At 38.4% G+C, this 15,566-nt stretch overlaps 1 protein-coding gene across 2 annotated transcripts in view; it reads right to left on the bottom strand.

Annotated features, from left to right (window-relative positions):
* Nucleotides 1-15,566, bottom strand: part of ERICH1 (glutamate rich 1) — an 80,026-nt gene that overhangs the window by 54,149 nt on the left and 10,311 nt on the right. For both annotated transcript variants that reach the window (XM_067468241.1, XM_060752717.2), the window contains exons 2-3: nt 8,060-8,212; nt 914-1,048 (exon numbers count right to left, since the gene is read on the bottom strand). In XM_067468241.1, coding sequence (XP_067324342.1) covers nt 914-1,048; nt 8,060-8,212 — 288 coding nt within the window. The remainder of the gene's footprint in view (nt 1-913; nt 1,049-8,059; nt 8,213-15,566) is intronic.

A 15,566-nucleotide genomic window follows, 5' to 3' on the forward strand; every position in this document is an offset into this window, starting at 1 on the left:
CAGAAAAATGGGTCTCTTTTAAAGGAAATTAAAAATGTTACAAAATGTTTTAAAAATCCACCCCCACCCCCCGTCAAACGTGCATGTATTATATACATGCCATCTTGTTTATCAGGGAGATAACCAGTTCCTTTGGTTTCACAGATGTTAACAGCTCAGATATCCAAATAACTGCATTTGGGACAACATTAGTATTTGAACAAATTTGACAATTTGTTTTTGTCACATGCAGGTTGAGCATTCCTGTAATCCAAAACGGGGATGGTGAATAGTGACATCTTTGTTTTCTGATGGTTCAATGTACACAAACTTTGTTTCATGCACAGAATTATTTTTTAAAACATAGCATGCAAAATCACTTCCAGGCTTTCTGTATAAGATATATTAGAAACATAAATGAAGTTTGTGTTTAGACTTTGGTCATACAGCCAAGATACCTCATTGTACACCTATTCCTACAGGTATTATAAAATCTGGAACAAAAAATTAAACCCAAAACACCTTTGACCCCAAGCATTTCAGATATTTTCCCACTTTTGGCAGAAAAGTTTTAGAGAATACCTAAATAACTGTTTGCTAAAATCTTAGGAGGCGTACTGCTTGGCTCAGAATTGTTGTCATAAACACCATCATCACAATCACTACAACCAACATTTATTTATATAATGCCATTGCTATATGGTACTTTTAAAAGTAAAAGAAAAGCAACATGGTTCTCTGCCCCCAGGCTTCCAGCGAAATGCCTGCTTTCATCTCTCCCTTTCTGTATGGGGCAATACCATTGTTCCATCCAATACTCCGTGCTCCTGAAAACCAGTATAACTCTACAAATCCTCAAACAGTGTGTTTAGTTTCAAGTGCTGAATAAGAACAAAATCAAGAACAACAACAATACTGTAACACTGTTTTTCACCTGGAAAATCCGCTTCATGATCATCACTCTCTGAATGTTCAATACTGGTTTCGGCATTAGCAGGTGGTACATAATCTTCAGGAGGAGGAGTTACTGTGTAAATTTTCCTTGGAGTCAAAATGTCATTCTTTTTATCTAGAAAATAAAAGCAAAAAGTCCATAATTTTTGCTACAACATTTGTTTGATTATTAGAACTGAGAGAATGAAAATGTTTTTGTACAAAACAGGGATGGATGTCTCAATGCACTGCCACACTTTGTCCAAAAAACCAATCTCATCATGAGATTTCTACACTTTGGGACTGATACATTTTGTTTGTGCAAAAATGTTGTCCTTAAACAAAACACCCATTTTCACGGAGAATAGTGTATTTTGTGCATGGTAGGGCCCTCCTTGTTTCTTTTTAGGAATAGAATTTTCATGAAAAGAGTTTCGAAACACAAAAAAGGGGCAAGAACCTACATAAACTCAGCAAGGAGAAAACCTCTGAAATTCTTCATTCTTTTAAAGCTGGAATACGAGGGTTGAATGAAAAGTAATGCCTCCACCTTTGTAACTTCTCAACAGATGGTAGTACTGCTATGCGGCAGGTACTGGCTTGTTCAGTAGACTCTCCTCTACAGTTCCATTTTGTTGGGAAGACTTAGCATTGAAGGGTTGTGTTGTTAAAGTGTGAAGTATAAAACCCTGCACAGACAGTCAGTCAATGCAACTTCAGCAATGGACAGTCATTGAATTCTTGACAGCAGAAGGTGTCACCTCAACATCTTTAAATTTACTCACCCAATGACGCACAATACTCACATCTACACAATTACCATAAACAGCTTACATTCTCTGATAAATCTCCTTTGGGGTGACACCTTCTGCTGTCGAGAATTCAATGACTGCACGTAGCTTAAGTCGCATTGACCAACCGTCTGCGCAGGGTTCCATACTTCGCACTTTAACAACACAACCGTTCAATGCTAAGGCTTCCCGCCAAAATGGAACTGTAAAAGAGAATCTACTGAACAAGGCAGTACCTGCTGCATACCAGCACTGCCATCTGTTGAGGAGTTATGAAGGTGGAGACATTACTTTTCATTCAACCCTCATATATTTAAACATACATCCCTACTTTGCATCATCTGTGAATGTGGTCCTGGAAGTAACAAGGATCTCTGTCACATTTTCCCAGATCTGGAAAAGCCTCAGCCAAATCTAAGTTAGTAAACATTTTCAAAGATAGGGAATCATACAGAAAGAGCAAGTATGAAAAAAGAAAAACTTTACACTCCTAATGCATTCAAGTTTGCCTCCACTGCCTTAAGACTGCACAAATAGGGAGAAATATGTTTTCTCAAATAGGACAAGAAACTCAACTAACAGTTACTCATCAACTACACAACCGTTCCATATGGAAGAGACTGTTGTATTCCACTGAATATCCCTTACCCAGATAACTGAACTATTCCAAAATACAAAAGTGTGCACATAGGTGGCTGAAACAGTTTCTTGATATTTCAATATACATCAACTTTGTTTCATTTATAAAACTATTTTGCAAAAAATTACCTTCAAGCAATAGGTACAAGGTATACAAGCAGTCCCTAAGTTCTGTACATTTATTCTTAAATTGAATCTGTATGTAAGTTGGAACAGGGACATTTTTTAAAGTGTAACTCCCCCCTCCCCCTCCCCCCAACACACATTTTTAAAGCTTTGGATAACATAGGGAAGGGTTAACACCCAGGTGAAATTTATTTTGCTGTCTGTGCTCCTGTCAGCTCACTTTCCGTACCTGTGATAATTGAATTTTGAAAAAAAAGTCTTGTTGTGGAAACAAGGATTGGTGATAAAGCATCAGTGGAGACCTCCTTTTTCCCATGAGAACAGTCTCACTTCCTGTTGTCTTACCCCCGTTCTTACCAAGGCATTGTTTGTAACATAGGGACTGCTTGTATATGAAGCAAACCTGAATTTGATGTTTAGACTTAGGTCCCATATCCAAGGTATCTCCATTATGTATGTGCAAGTACTCCCACCCCAATAAATAAATAAATAAATAAATAAATAGATAGAATATTTCTGGTCCCAAGCATTTTAGATAAGGGATACTCAACCTGTATGTTCTGATTAAGACCACTTGCAGATGTACATTTTTCCAGAATTCAGGGATATTTTTTCTTTCTCATCTACATGATTAAAGGACTAAGCCTCTCACCTCACAAAGGTTATGAAAAGACTATAATATGGATACATCCTCAGTATCTAATCAATAGCAACTGATCTCCAGCTCAGCTACGTGTGTCTTTTCCCAACATTCAATAATGCAAGTGATAATAATTCTTCCACAAATGACAATACACTCTCGACTTCTACAAAAAAACACACAGGAACTTTGCAATAATATACAGAATAATTTTGTTAAACAGAAATCTTCTTGCAATCACCTTGTGGAAGAGTAGAAGGAGAATCAGCACTCAAATGCAATTATAGTGCATTTTACAAAGGCTTTTAAAGGAATCTTTACAGGAACATGGCTACCGTTGTCAAAATGCATTTTACTATTATCTCGTGGGTTTTACATCCTAACTACTGAGAAGTTCAACATAGTTCAAGGAACATCTACTCTCAAAATGATGGTTTCCCACAGGTCGTCACTTTACCAGGTTTCTACACACAGAAACCAGATTCCTGACTATACGATAATGGACTCCTACTGAGCCTAATGAGAAATCTAAAACTTTTTCTTCAGCAATAGAAATAAGGACATTATAGGAGGCTAACTCTTTAATGGTCATTCCATTGCATGCCTTCAATGACGATGATGATAAAAATAATAGTGCTAAAACAAACTTTCTCTCTCTCTCTCTCCAGAAGCTAAGATAAAGTCTTCACTTTTAGAGGTCAATAAAGGAAACAGAGAAATAACACCATGAGATATAAACTGATTAATCATGCATTCTGAAGAGACAGACATAAAGTTAAAATTAATTGGAACTATTTGGTAAATTCGTTTCTTTAAATTCATGCTAAACCCCCTGAACTGCAGAGTCTTGGGGCTGATTTCTCCTACCACTGTTGATTAATAATGAGGTGTTAATCAGTGCTGGAATTAATGAGAAATAAATGTGAAAGTTCTTCAAGATGTCATAATCTATTGGAAGAAATAACTTTTGCTTTGGAGAAATTCTTATATATGTCATCAGAGTCTCTAGCAGAATCTTTCACTCATGAACTAAAAAGAATTTGCAAATGGTCTTGGGAAATACTAGAATCCTCAAACGTACTGTACCCTTTCTGAAAATACTGGAAGCTTTTATGCTTAGAAAGATTTTAAGCCAAGGCGTTCAGAAGCCCATAAACAGGTTGCTTATATGTAACTGTAGTTCTTTGAGTGGTCTTCTGTGATTTCACACCAATGAGTTAACTGCGCTCGTGCAGTGCAATCTGGAACCTTCTAGAGCTCTAAAGGATATTTTTTTGATGATAACTGTGTCCACTGATAGCATTCTGATAGTATATAACAGACATGGACAATCTTTGCACACACACATACACGGGTGTTTTGGACCAACTCTCACAGTTTCTAACAATCTACCGGATATTAGGAATTGTGGGAGTTGAAGTCCAAAACACCCAGAGGGCTGAAGTTTGCCCATGCCTGGTATATCATGTATGTACGCCATTGCTTCAGTTCAATTTCCGTGGAAACATAGGTACACATGTGAGAGGCATGGTAATTAGGGAAGGCAGGTAGGTGTGGTATGAATTCACAGAAGACTATTCAAAGAACTACAGTTACAGGTAAGCAACCTGTGTTTCTTCTTCGTGGTCTCTGTGAATGCACACTTATGGGAGAGTGGCGAGCTAACGCACAGGAGGAGGGTAACACAGCTGAGTGGTCACGAAGAGTTACAGGCAAGAATGTCAAATAAGAAGAGGTTTACTGACCAAACCCAGACATGTAAAATTGTAAAGAAAACATTTCAATGTAAATAAAAGCTTTACAGCCCATCCCTGGACTTATAAAGTATGAAGTATTAAAAAGTAAGCATTTCACTCTTGAATATCATAATAAAGGCTTCATCAAATGAAAAACAAGCAGCACCATGTGTCTTTGTTAGTGGGAATAGGCACTAAGGCAATAGGACACACAAGTATAACATGTGAAGTGTCACAACCTTAAGAAGGCATATATTAAAGCATGTAAAGCTATAGATTTCAAACAGCTGCCCAAGAGGAAAGGGCACTATCAGGAGGTAGATGCTGTAGTTGTATAAACCAACAAATATAGGGTAATCCTGGAGATGGGGCAGCCCCATAAGGCACATGACTTAAACACTGAATGACATACAACAGTAAATTGAAGTCAGGCAATGCAAGAGAACAAGACAACTTGACCAAAGGAAATATCCCTTTAGATGCCGAGTCCACCCTATAGTGGGGTGCAAAGGTGGAGGGTTGGGACCAGGTTGCAGCCCAACAAATGTCTTGCTAGGAGACTCCCTTAAAGAAAGCAGCCAAGGCCAAAGTCGACCTCATGGAATGACTCCTAATGGTCTTTGAGGCAGGTACCCCTGCCAGATTGTAGGTTAGGTGAAGAGCATTTGTGACCCCTTTGGACAGTTTTGTGGTCAAAATTAGGAGCCCAAACTTCATTAGAGTGTGTGCCTCAAACAATGTAGGTGTCTGACAGAAGTGAGATAGCCAATGGAGGCAGCAGGACAGGGCCTACCTGACATCAAGAGAAGGCAACTTTCTTTCAAGCTCTGAGGAAGAAGATCGGAGGAAAGGCAGGTAACACAATGTCTTTGTTCAGGTGAAAATGGGAAACCACCTTAGATTGGAAAGAAATGTCAGGTCTCAAAACGACTTTGGCATCATAGAAATGGAGGTAAGGTTGATCATTTTAAAGCACAGCAAGCTCACAGCCCCTATGTGCTGTAACTGCCACCAAGAAGACAGTTTTCTATCACAGGAGATGAAAAGTGCAGGAATCCATGGGCTCAAAATGTTTCTTGGAATTGCATTGCGCGATGCAGTTCACCCATTGGTGTGCATTCACAGAGACCATGAAGATAACCTCTGTATTTTTGTGGGATACAGTCACACAACAATATTTCTGCTTTGGCGAAACAACTATGTATCCTGGATAGAGATTAGGAATTACTATTCCAAGCCATTAATGAGTAGTTAAAAAGCTTCTTGCTTCATTTATTGCATTGGGGGCTTCTATCTAGCACCCAGGGAATGTATTACCACCTTTTAAAAAGATTGTATAGCACTTGATTGTAGAGCACAGCCTGAATACTCAGCATTTATGAATGCACTGTGTTGAAAGGGATTTAAAATAAATTATTTGTAGGCAACCTCTGTCTTCCCAATATGTGGTTTTGTGCTGCACTTCTTTTCCAATATTGTTTTTATCTTCTAATCCTATTAGCCAAAGGTTTGCTGCTGTTATGTGAACTACTTTTCATAACAAACAAGAAGTCAAGCATTTATCTTAAGGGATGATTTATTTGATACTTCTACTAATATGTGGATCTTCAGAATACATACTGAGGATATTGTTTTTATCTGACTAATTCTATGGTGTACTGAAGAAGAAAAAGAAAGAGTAGAAGGTAGCAAAACCTATTCTATATTTTTGTAGATGTCAAATGGAGAAATACAGGTTGCTATGGTTTCTTTGATACCATCTAGAGAAGACACCATAGAATTAGTCAGATAAAACAATCTAGCAAAGACTGTTTGAGAACATTTGGGAAGAGATGGAGGCCCAACAAAAACTGGGCATTGAAAGCAGCAGTTTGTTGACCTAGAACATCATGAACAATCCACCATCTTATTGACAATTATTCCATGTTAATATAAGCAGTCAACAGAATACAAATTCTTGAAGGAAAGGCATTTAAAATGTCATATTCTACTCTACAATGAAATAATTACAGTCTGTTGCTCCTTCTTGTCATAGTAATTAACTGCTAAAATGAATTGTTTAATCAGTCTGCAAAAGTTGTTTATTCCATTTATTACACTGCCAAAAAATTCCTCATGAATATGCATCGGCAATATTTGCCTTGCTTGGCAGTGTATCACTGACACTGAATCCACAAATCAAAGTATTCGGTTTTTTAAAAACCACCTTCTAATAGAGACAAGCAAAAGAATTTTTAATAAGAACGTGTGAAAATTCAAATGTAATCGAAGTCTTAGGACCCTTCCACACAGCTGAATAAAATCCCACATTAACTGCTTTGAACCAGGATATATGGTAGTGTGGACTCAGATAACCTAGTTTAAAACAGATATTGTGGGATTGTTCTGCCTTGATAATCTGGGGGCCCTTCCACACAGCCATATAACTCATAATAACAAGGCAGAAGACCACAATATCTGCTTTGTACTGGGTTATCTGAGTCCACACTGCCCTATATTCGAGTTCAAAGCAGATAATGTGGGATTTTATTCAGCTGTGTGGAAGGGCCCTGGGATATATGACAGTGTAGAAAGGCCCTAAGGCCCCTTCTACACAGCCATATTAAATCCAGATTATCTGCTTTGAACTGGATTATATGGCAGTGTAGACTCATAATCCAGTTCAAAACAGATAATGTGAATTATATGCTTTGATAATCTGGATTCTATGACAGTGCAGAAGCATCCTAAGACAACAGCAATACCAAAATGTACTTCTTTCCTTCCATATGAGCAAAGCAGCAGAAGAAAGACGCACCCTGCTGATTTTTCTTAACTGAATTCTAAAAGAAATAATTAATCTGTACTTTCAAGACTTCATTTTCACAGCTTCCAGATACATTATTTTAATGGCAAATTGTTAAAAGTGACTTTTGATTCTTAATTAGATGGATGTTGGCTGAATGTTTCAAACAAGAAAATGTACAGTTAGGTTGGGGAAAAACCGAACACATAATATAGTAGTGAAATTCAATTCAGTACAGAAACCCAGCACAAAGAAAGGTACAATGCTGTATTTTCTTATCCATTTACTTCTTCTCTACTGAAAGCAATTTGCCTTATTGTGCCAGTTTCACTACCTCATTCTAAGTATGCCATACTCACACAGACACACAATAATCTATACAACAGCTGAACGGAAGCCACAAATTCTCTCAATCTGCAAACTGTATTACCTGGTAAACTGGAGTAGCCTGATAGAGCTGCTGTATTCTCAGAGCCTTCTTGATCTGAAGCTGGAGCTTTTGGAACAGTACTTGCCTCCACACTTGAAGAAACCACACCAGGAGGAATGGGAAAGAGTTTCTCCAGTACCTTGCTTCTGAACACTGAAAAGGGGGTGATAAAATAGGGGGTTTTAAATTGTTATTTAAAACTTGAAACGTTGTTCTGCATCTGCAGTAATCTTTGCACCTAGAAATACAAAGTCTGTCACTGCTTCCACGTTTTCTCCCTCTATTTCCCAGTTAGCAATAATTCTTGTTGCCGTAATCTTGGTTTTTTTTTTTATGTTTAGCTGCATCCCAGCTTTTGCGCTTTCTTCTTTCACCTTGATTAGAAGGCTCCTCAGCTCTTCCTTGCTTTTGGCCATCATAGTGCTGTCCCTAAAACATTTCTGGGATAGGAGAATACTTTTTGGAGCATGAGTAAGTGAAACTATAGTTGTTGTTGTTGCTCTTGTTGTTTTTAACAGGAAGACATTGGTTATTATATGGTTTTAAAGGTTTTTGTATTGATTTTATAATGTTGTTTTAAATGTTTGAATTGTATATTGTGGGTTGGAATATCAAATGGCTGACAATTTGTAAGCCGCCTTCAGGCTTGAGAAAGGCGGGATAGAAATATCGTAAATAAATAAATAAATACTACTATTTTTTATTTATACCCCACTTTTCTCTCAAAGAAAAAGACTGAAAGTGGATTACAGTAAAACCAATCCAATACCATTTAAACCCTAAAAATATGCAAATCTATACACATAATAAAAGTGAAAAATATGTGTGTGTGTGGCTGGTGTGTCCACTTACACAGACATGCTCCTGCCTCCACAAACAGCTATAGTTCCCACTACTCAGGAGACACTAAAGGCCATCCTTCCAATGACACTGAAGATTATAGTGAGCACCATGAACATATCAAAGAGCCCAGCCAATGTTCTCCACAAACACAATCCTGCCCACCACCCAAATGGGGACAATTTCATCCTAGATTTCATATGGGGACAATTTCATCCTAGATTTTATGTGTTTCCTCCATCACAGACATCCCAGTGTTTCTTACTGTCTCCATTGGTGTGGAATTTGCATGATCCCGTCCACTTCTCCCTTAACCCTTTCCTATTCTTTTCTATAGCGCACAGCAAACAGCAACTGAACATACTGGAGAGGTTTGGGGAGACTTCACCATGATTTATAGGAGTTGTAGGTACTGGGAGGAATAGTTTGCCTGCAATCTAAGAGCACTCTGAATTCCACCAACGATGGACCTGTAACTAACTTGGAACACAGTACCCATGGCTGTAAACCGGGCTGAGTCCCTCAACGAGGTTGAGAAGCTCGGTATACAAAACTGTGAAATAAATAAATAAATAAATACCCCTGAGCACTTTGGACTGCACCAAAGGTGGAATTGGACCAAACTTGGCATGTAGAACCCCCATGACCAGTAAAAAAAACACTTGAGGTCTTTGGGGAAAATTCACCTTGATTTGGGGGAGTTGTCGTTCACCTTCATACAAAGAGTCTGAGAATCCAAACACTGATGATGGATCTGGACCAAACTTTTAAAGAAGGGTAAAAACAACCTTCTTTAAAAGTTGGCCTGAACAAAATATGTTTCAACCTGTTGTCAGAAAGACCATTCTGGCTTCCTTGGGAAGAAGGGAGTTTTGGAGTCAAGGGGAAGCCACCTTGTAGGAAGGCCTGCTCTCTTATTCCCACCAATTGAGTTGAAATTGAGGTGGGACCGAGATAAGGGCTTCTTCCTGGAATCTCAGGACCCGGGCAGGTTCACACAGGGAGATGTAATCAGCCAAATATCCTGGACTTGTGCTGTTATTGTAGATAAGATGATCATGCTGTAGATGCTAGCACAAGTTGTAACTAGTCACTAGTTTATATAAAATTGTAATTAGAATTCAATCTTGAGGGTTTTTTTTTTTAAAAAAAACTATGGTCCTAATGAGCATACATGAGTAATTTTGCTTCAGTCTTTCCCCCAAATGATTCCCAGAATTATGCCTTGTCATTATAATGCCACACAGGTTCACAGAAAGAATTCACAGTTCTAAGGAAAAGATTTCAATGGTGTTCCTCTTTACCCTGGAGTTTTTCAGTAGAAAGACAGAAGCTCTGAACAAGAAAATGACACCTGTGCCTCCAGGGCAGCCTACTCGAAATCCCCAGAAAAAAATAATTAGAATATTGCCTAGGGACAAAAATGCCACTCAGGGGGTTTTATGAATTCCCAGGTACAAAGTAATATCAGCATAGAAAATGCAAATTTCCGCTTTCATATTATGTACCCTACTCAGAACAATGAACAGGACTCATTTCGAATGGAAAAAGGACACAAGCTGCTTTAGTACTGGAAAGGATATACTTCTGAGGATGAATATGGGAAATCGTTGCCTTTCAGCACTGGTCGACCATAAAGAATCATGATAACCATATCTAAGAAGCTGGAGCCGATGCAGTCTTTCCAATGAAATTTCTTGAATCAGAGCCCCAAATAACCCCAGGAACAGACTTAAAAACCAATACACCAAAATTTTGTTTTTGGTTGGGCTGTGTTATCAAGCACTCACAAACAACACACTGGTATAAGATTGAAATACAGAGACCTAGTATTAATCCTGTGGTTTTGTACTAAAGAATTCCATTATTTCAGGGGCAACCAACTGAAACCACGCTGGTTTCCCCTTAATATGTCCAGCATAGTATGTCATAATGATACTGTCATCCTACACTAACAATATAATGAATGCATACCAATGCTCCTGTCCTCATTAAGGAAAGGTATCTTGACACACAAAGATGGACAACTAAGATTGCTTTACTTTTTGGATTAAAATAAAATCCATGGACAATCTGGAAGGAGTTTTGTGAGAAGAAAAGGGGGAAAGGCTCAACACTAATAGTCCATATTGTAGTTAATAGCTTGTTTGCTTTGCAAAGTCTGTTTATGAACTTGTGTGTGTGCGCACACACACACACACACTCATGAAATACCATATACTGTACACTCATATATGGCAATCTCTTTAATATGTCTAGAGCATGTTTTGGGCCAAAATTATGGGTTTTAATATTGCTGGACAATGGAAAGCATCAGTGACCCTTCAGAGGGCCAGCTGCCTCTGGACGTCACTGCCATTTCCCTGTTCAGACTAGGAAAATTGCTTTATGTGTGAAAGACCTATGATCTAAGCATTGAATAAAACTTGTCTAGGAAAAGGCCAGAATTAGTACTATAGTGGGGAAAGTAGAAGAATCTGGTACTTATTTTTCATTCTCTCGGGACAGACTGGGCTCTTTCCATTTTCCACTGAAATAAGAGAAGGGGATAGTTAGTTTATTAACAAAAGTAAAGGCACAGTACTCAAATTGCCCCATGGATAACACAACCTATGTTTTGGGATTTATTTTCTGACTAAGGTTTCTAGACTTATATGTGAATGAATATAAAGGGTAAGGCTTTAATATTATCTTTTCCCCCCAGGCAAATTGCCAAAAACGCACAAAAGGTCATGAAATAGTGCCTAGAAAGGAATTTTTTGTTTTTTCATATGTGGAAGAACAAAATGCATTAAGATTTGCATCCATGTGATTCACCAAATGACAGTGTACAACTTGAAAATAGCACTGATGGACCTCTATCATTTAGTTCCAATATAGAAATGAACCTAAGTCAAGCTGAAGGCATTGTCAATTTTCATAAATGGGGAAAATGCTGAAAGTAACTCAAGATAACACATCAAACAAAATAGTGTGGAGTCAGTACATTGATTGTTTTATCATGCACCAGATGTCTGGGGGGCACATCTACATTGTAGAATTAATGCAGATTGACAACACTTTAACTGCCATGGCTCAATGCTATGGAATCCTTGGAGTTGTTGTTCTACAAGGTCTTTTGCTTTCTCTGTCAAAGAGTGCTGATGCCTCACCAAACTAAAAATCCCAGGATTCCATAGCACTGAACCATGGCAATTCAATTCTACTGTACAGTATACATTAGGGGCAGACATGTAGCCGGGGGGGGGGGGGGGGCTGAGGGGCTTCAGCCTCCCCCCCCCCCAAATTCTCAGGGCGGTCCGTGAGAAGGCCTTATTGGTACATTATTTAAACTGTTATGTTTATTCATATCATGATCTGATCACCATGCTCAATATATCCCATATACATGGGGCTATTGGGATAATGATACAAAAGGTTTGCTAGGGTAGATCCTCACCCCCCCTTGAATCAAACTCAGCCCCCCCCCTCCACGAATCAAACTCAGCACCCCCGAATCAAAATCCTGGCTACGGGCCTGATTAGGGGTATGTGAAAAGGCTGAAATTCATTCTCTTTTCATTTCAAATTTTGTCCCCCCCCCCCCATTTTATTTTTGGGAAGATTCTGGGAAATTAGGATGGAGGTGCATTCGGATTTGTAATTCGCGATCTGGAGTTTTGTATGTTTTCCGAAAACAGAAGGGACGGGTCACCTGAAATTCAAAACAAAAACAGAATGAATATCTGCTGTTTCGCACACTCCTAGTATGCATGCACTCTTGGAAAGAAATCACAATTACAGTACTTCAGAGGTACTGGACAAACATTTAAAAACAAGTTTGTACAACCTCAATATCTAGTTACATAATTTTCAAATCTTATGTCCTCAAAGGGTCAAAGAACATGAATAAAAATTAATGGTGGAAGTGGGAAAAATACATTTAATGATAATTTTGATGTGAAATTGCCATCCTGCATGGTACTTCAGCCTAGACTATAACCAGAATCTGTTCGCAAACAATGTGACATGATCACAGGAGGTGCAGAATGCATGAAGAGAAAATTATCCCCCTGCTTTCTCATTTTCACTAAAGCCATTTACATAATGCATTAAATTGAAGAGTAAGTAAAAAAAATAAACTTGGGGAACATCTGCTAGCCTCTTTCCATTCTTTACTCAAGAAGCTCTAACCGAAGACAAAATCTAGGAAAACCCTTTTTAGTGTTCAGCACTTCATGCTTTGCTTACTATTTATTGTGGTATTTAAACAGCAACTCCATAAAATAGTTCTCTGGGCAGCACATAAGTATACATAAATGCAACAATAAAAGCTCTTAAAATTAAAACAGTTAGGAAAAAACAGACTTTTAAACCCAAAAGCTAATGCTAAGGGGAAAATATTGCCTGCACATAATGGGTCAAGAAAAAGGACCCTTCGTTCTACCTAGAGACACCTAAGATAAGTGCCAAGTAGATGCTCCCAGAAGGCTGTTCAACATTAGTGTGCCATCTTTAAAAAGGCTCTTTCCATACTGATAACACTATGTAACACGATTTATGTCCTGGGTTATAAATGCCATTTCCTGATTGGTTCTATCATAAAAAACACGGGAAAAGTTTGTTAAACTGCTAAAACTTTGTTTTTGAGGGACATCCTGCAGCATATTTTGCTTTAGGCTCTCAATGGATATCTCATAGAGGCCTCCAGTGCAATTCAACATAGTTTGTGGCAGGCACAAAAACAAAGTTTCTGGAGCACAGCAACTACTTTCAAAGTAAGTACCACATAATTAGACAAGAAATAACACTTTCAAACCAGACACAGAAACATTTTCAAATTTTCTTACATATTGCAATCTGCCTCAGCACATTTGACAAGAGTAGCCAGTTTCTCAGGTAAAGGTGTTGAAACAGGCATCAACAATCATAATTCCATATTTTTTCTTTTAAATCTGATGGTTCCCATCATTTTCCGATAATCTGGATTTTTTTTCTGGAGTTGCCTGTCATCACTTTGCCACCATATGAGTAGTTAAACCATAAAGTCAGGACTAGCATCAACATCCACTTAAGCAGTCTTGAGCACTGCAATTTAGGGTATTTACATGGAAAATGAAAAGACACTTCAGTATTCTTTTAGGATATTTCTTCAACTCTAAGATGTCACTGATTGTAAGATGCACACAAATGTCAGTACCACTATGATTACATTACGAAACATACATACATCTCTTATATCTATTTTAATATAGCCTTACCAATATTAGGATATCAGCATATTAAACAGCATGTCAGGGCAACAAGCGGTCCATTACTTTACGAGGAACAGTTTGGCTGTCACACACAACATTAATGACAGCTGGAGACATGCCAGAAGGCAGTCTGGCATGAGCTCTATCTGAACTTCCTTTACTTTTTTCCCTTCATCTATTAAGGGCCCTTCCACACAGCCCTATATCCCAGAATATCAAGGCAGAAAATCCCACAGTACCTGCTTTGAACTGGGTTATCTGCGTCCACACTCAGATAATGTGGGATTTTCTGCCTTAATATTCTGGGATATAGAGCTATGTGGAAGGGCCTTCAGCTAATCAGTTATCCAATCAAAACAAACTTTGGTTTATTTCTATCAAATTAAAACATTATGCTTTATCTTAAGCACAATAGAGCCTTTTGGCTCTGGCATGATGGGTTATTTGTGCTTATCTTCATTAACCCATGTCCTCAGGCTCCAATAAGTGTAAGTGATTCAATTACAATGGGCCAGATGGTGCTTTGGATACCTCCGTTAGCAATGATACAATCAAAATCAATCCAATATTTTATTTCATTAACAGATTTGCGCAACTAGGTTTCTGGCCAAAAGATAAAATTCAACTATAAAAACAATTGATTAAAGTATACATAAAAATGAGCCAACTCATCTAACAAACATCTAGCAGTGGTTCCCAACCTTTAGTCCTCCAGGTGTTTCAGCTCCCACAATTCTTAATAGCAGGTAAGATGGCTGGGATTTCTGGAAGTTGAAGTCCAAAACATCTGGAGGACCAAAGGTTGGGAACCACTGATCTATGGAGTGGAACAGAACCATTAAAATCCACCAAAAATCATCCTATTTAACAAACATCTAGCAGTGGTTCCCAATCTTTGGTTCTCCACGTGTTCTGGGCTTCAGCCCCCATGATTCTTAATAGCTGGTAAGATGGCTGGGATTTCTGGGAGTTGAAGTCCAAAACATATGGAGGACCAAAGGTTGGGAACCACTGATCTATGGAGTGGAACAGAAGCACTAAAATCTACCAAAAGCCATCCTAGCCTGAAACTTGTCTTCATAGTCTGACTAAATTGAAGCAATTGCTAGGTACTATTCCATTATCTGGGTGGAGGCCACAAGGGGGAGGTAGAAAGAGAAGACGTCCATTTTACATGAGGGGAGTTGAAGGAGGAAAACCATTGCCTCTGTTTTTGCAGGTTATTCACTTTTCCCACTTACCATATCATAAACGAGAGTTGTTTCTACGATGGGGATATGGGTGAGGGAACAACAGGAAATCAGGGGAAAATATTTTTCTTCCTTCAACCAAACCTTCACCCTCTGCATAAAATGGAATATCCTTCTCTCTTTACCCCCCCCCCACCATTACCAGTAGCCTTCGCCCAGATAATAGAACAGTATCAATTGCTT

Source organism: Anolis sagrei, chromosome 1, assembly GCF_037176765.1.
Source record: "Anolis sagrei isolate rAnoSag1 chromosome 1, rAnoSag1.mat, whole genome shotgun sequence".
Classification (NCBI taxonomy): Eukaryota; Metazoa; Chordata; class Lepidosauria; order Squamata; family Dactyloidae; genus Anolis; species Anolis sagrei.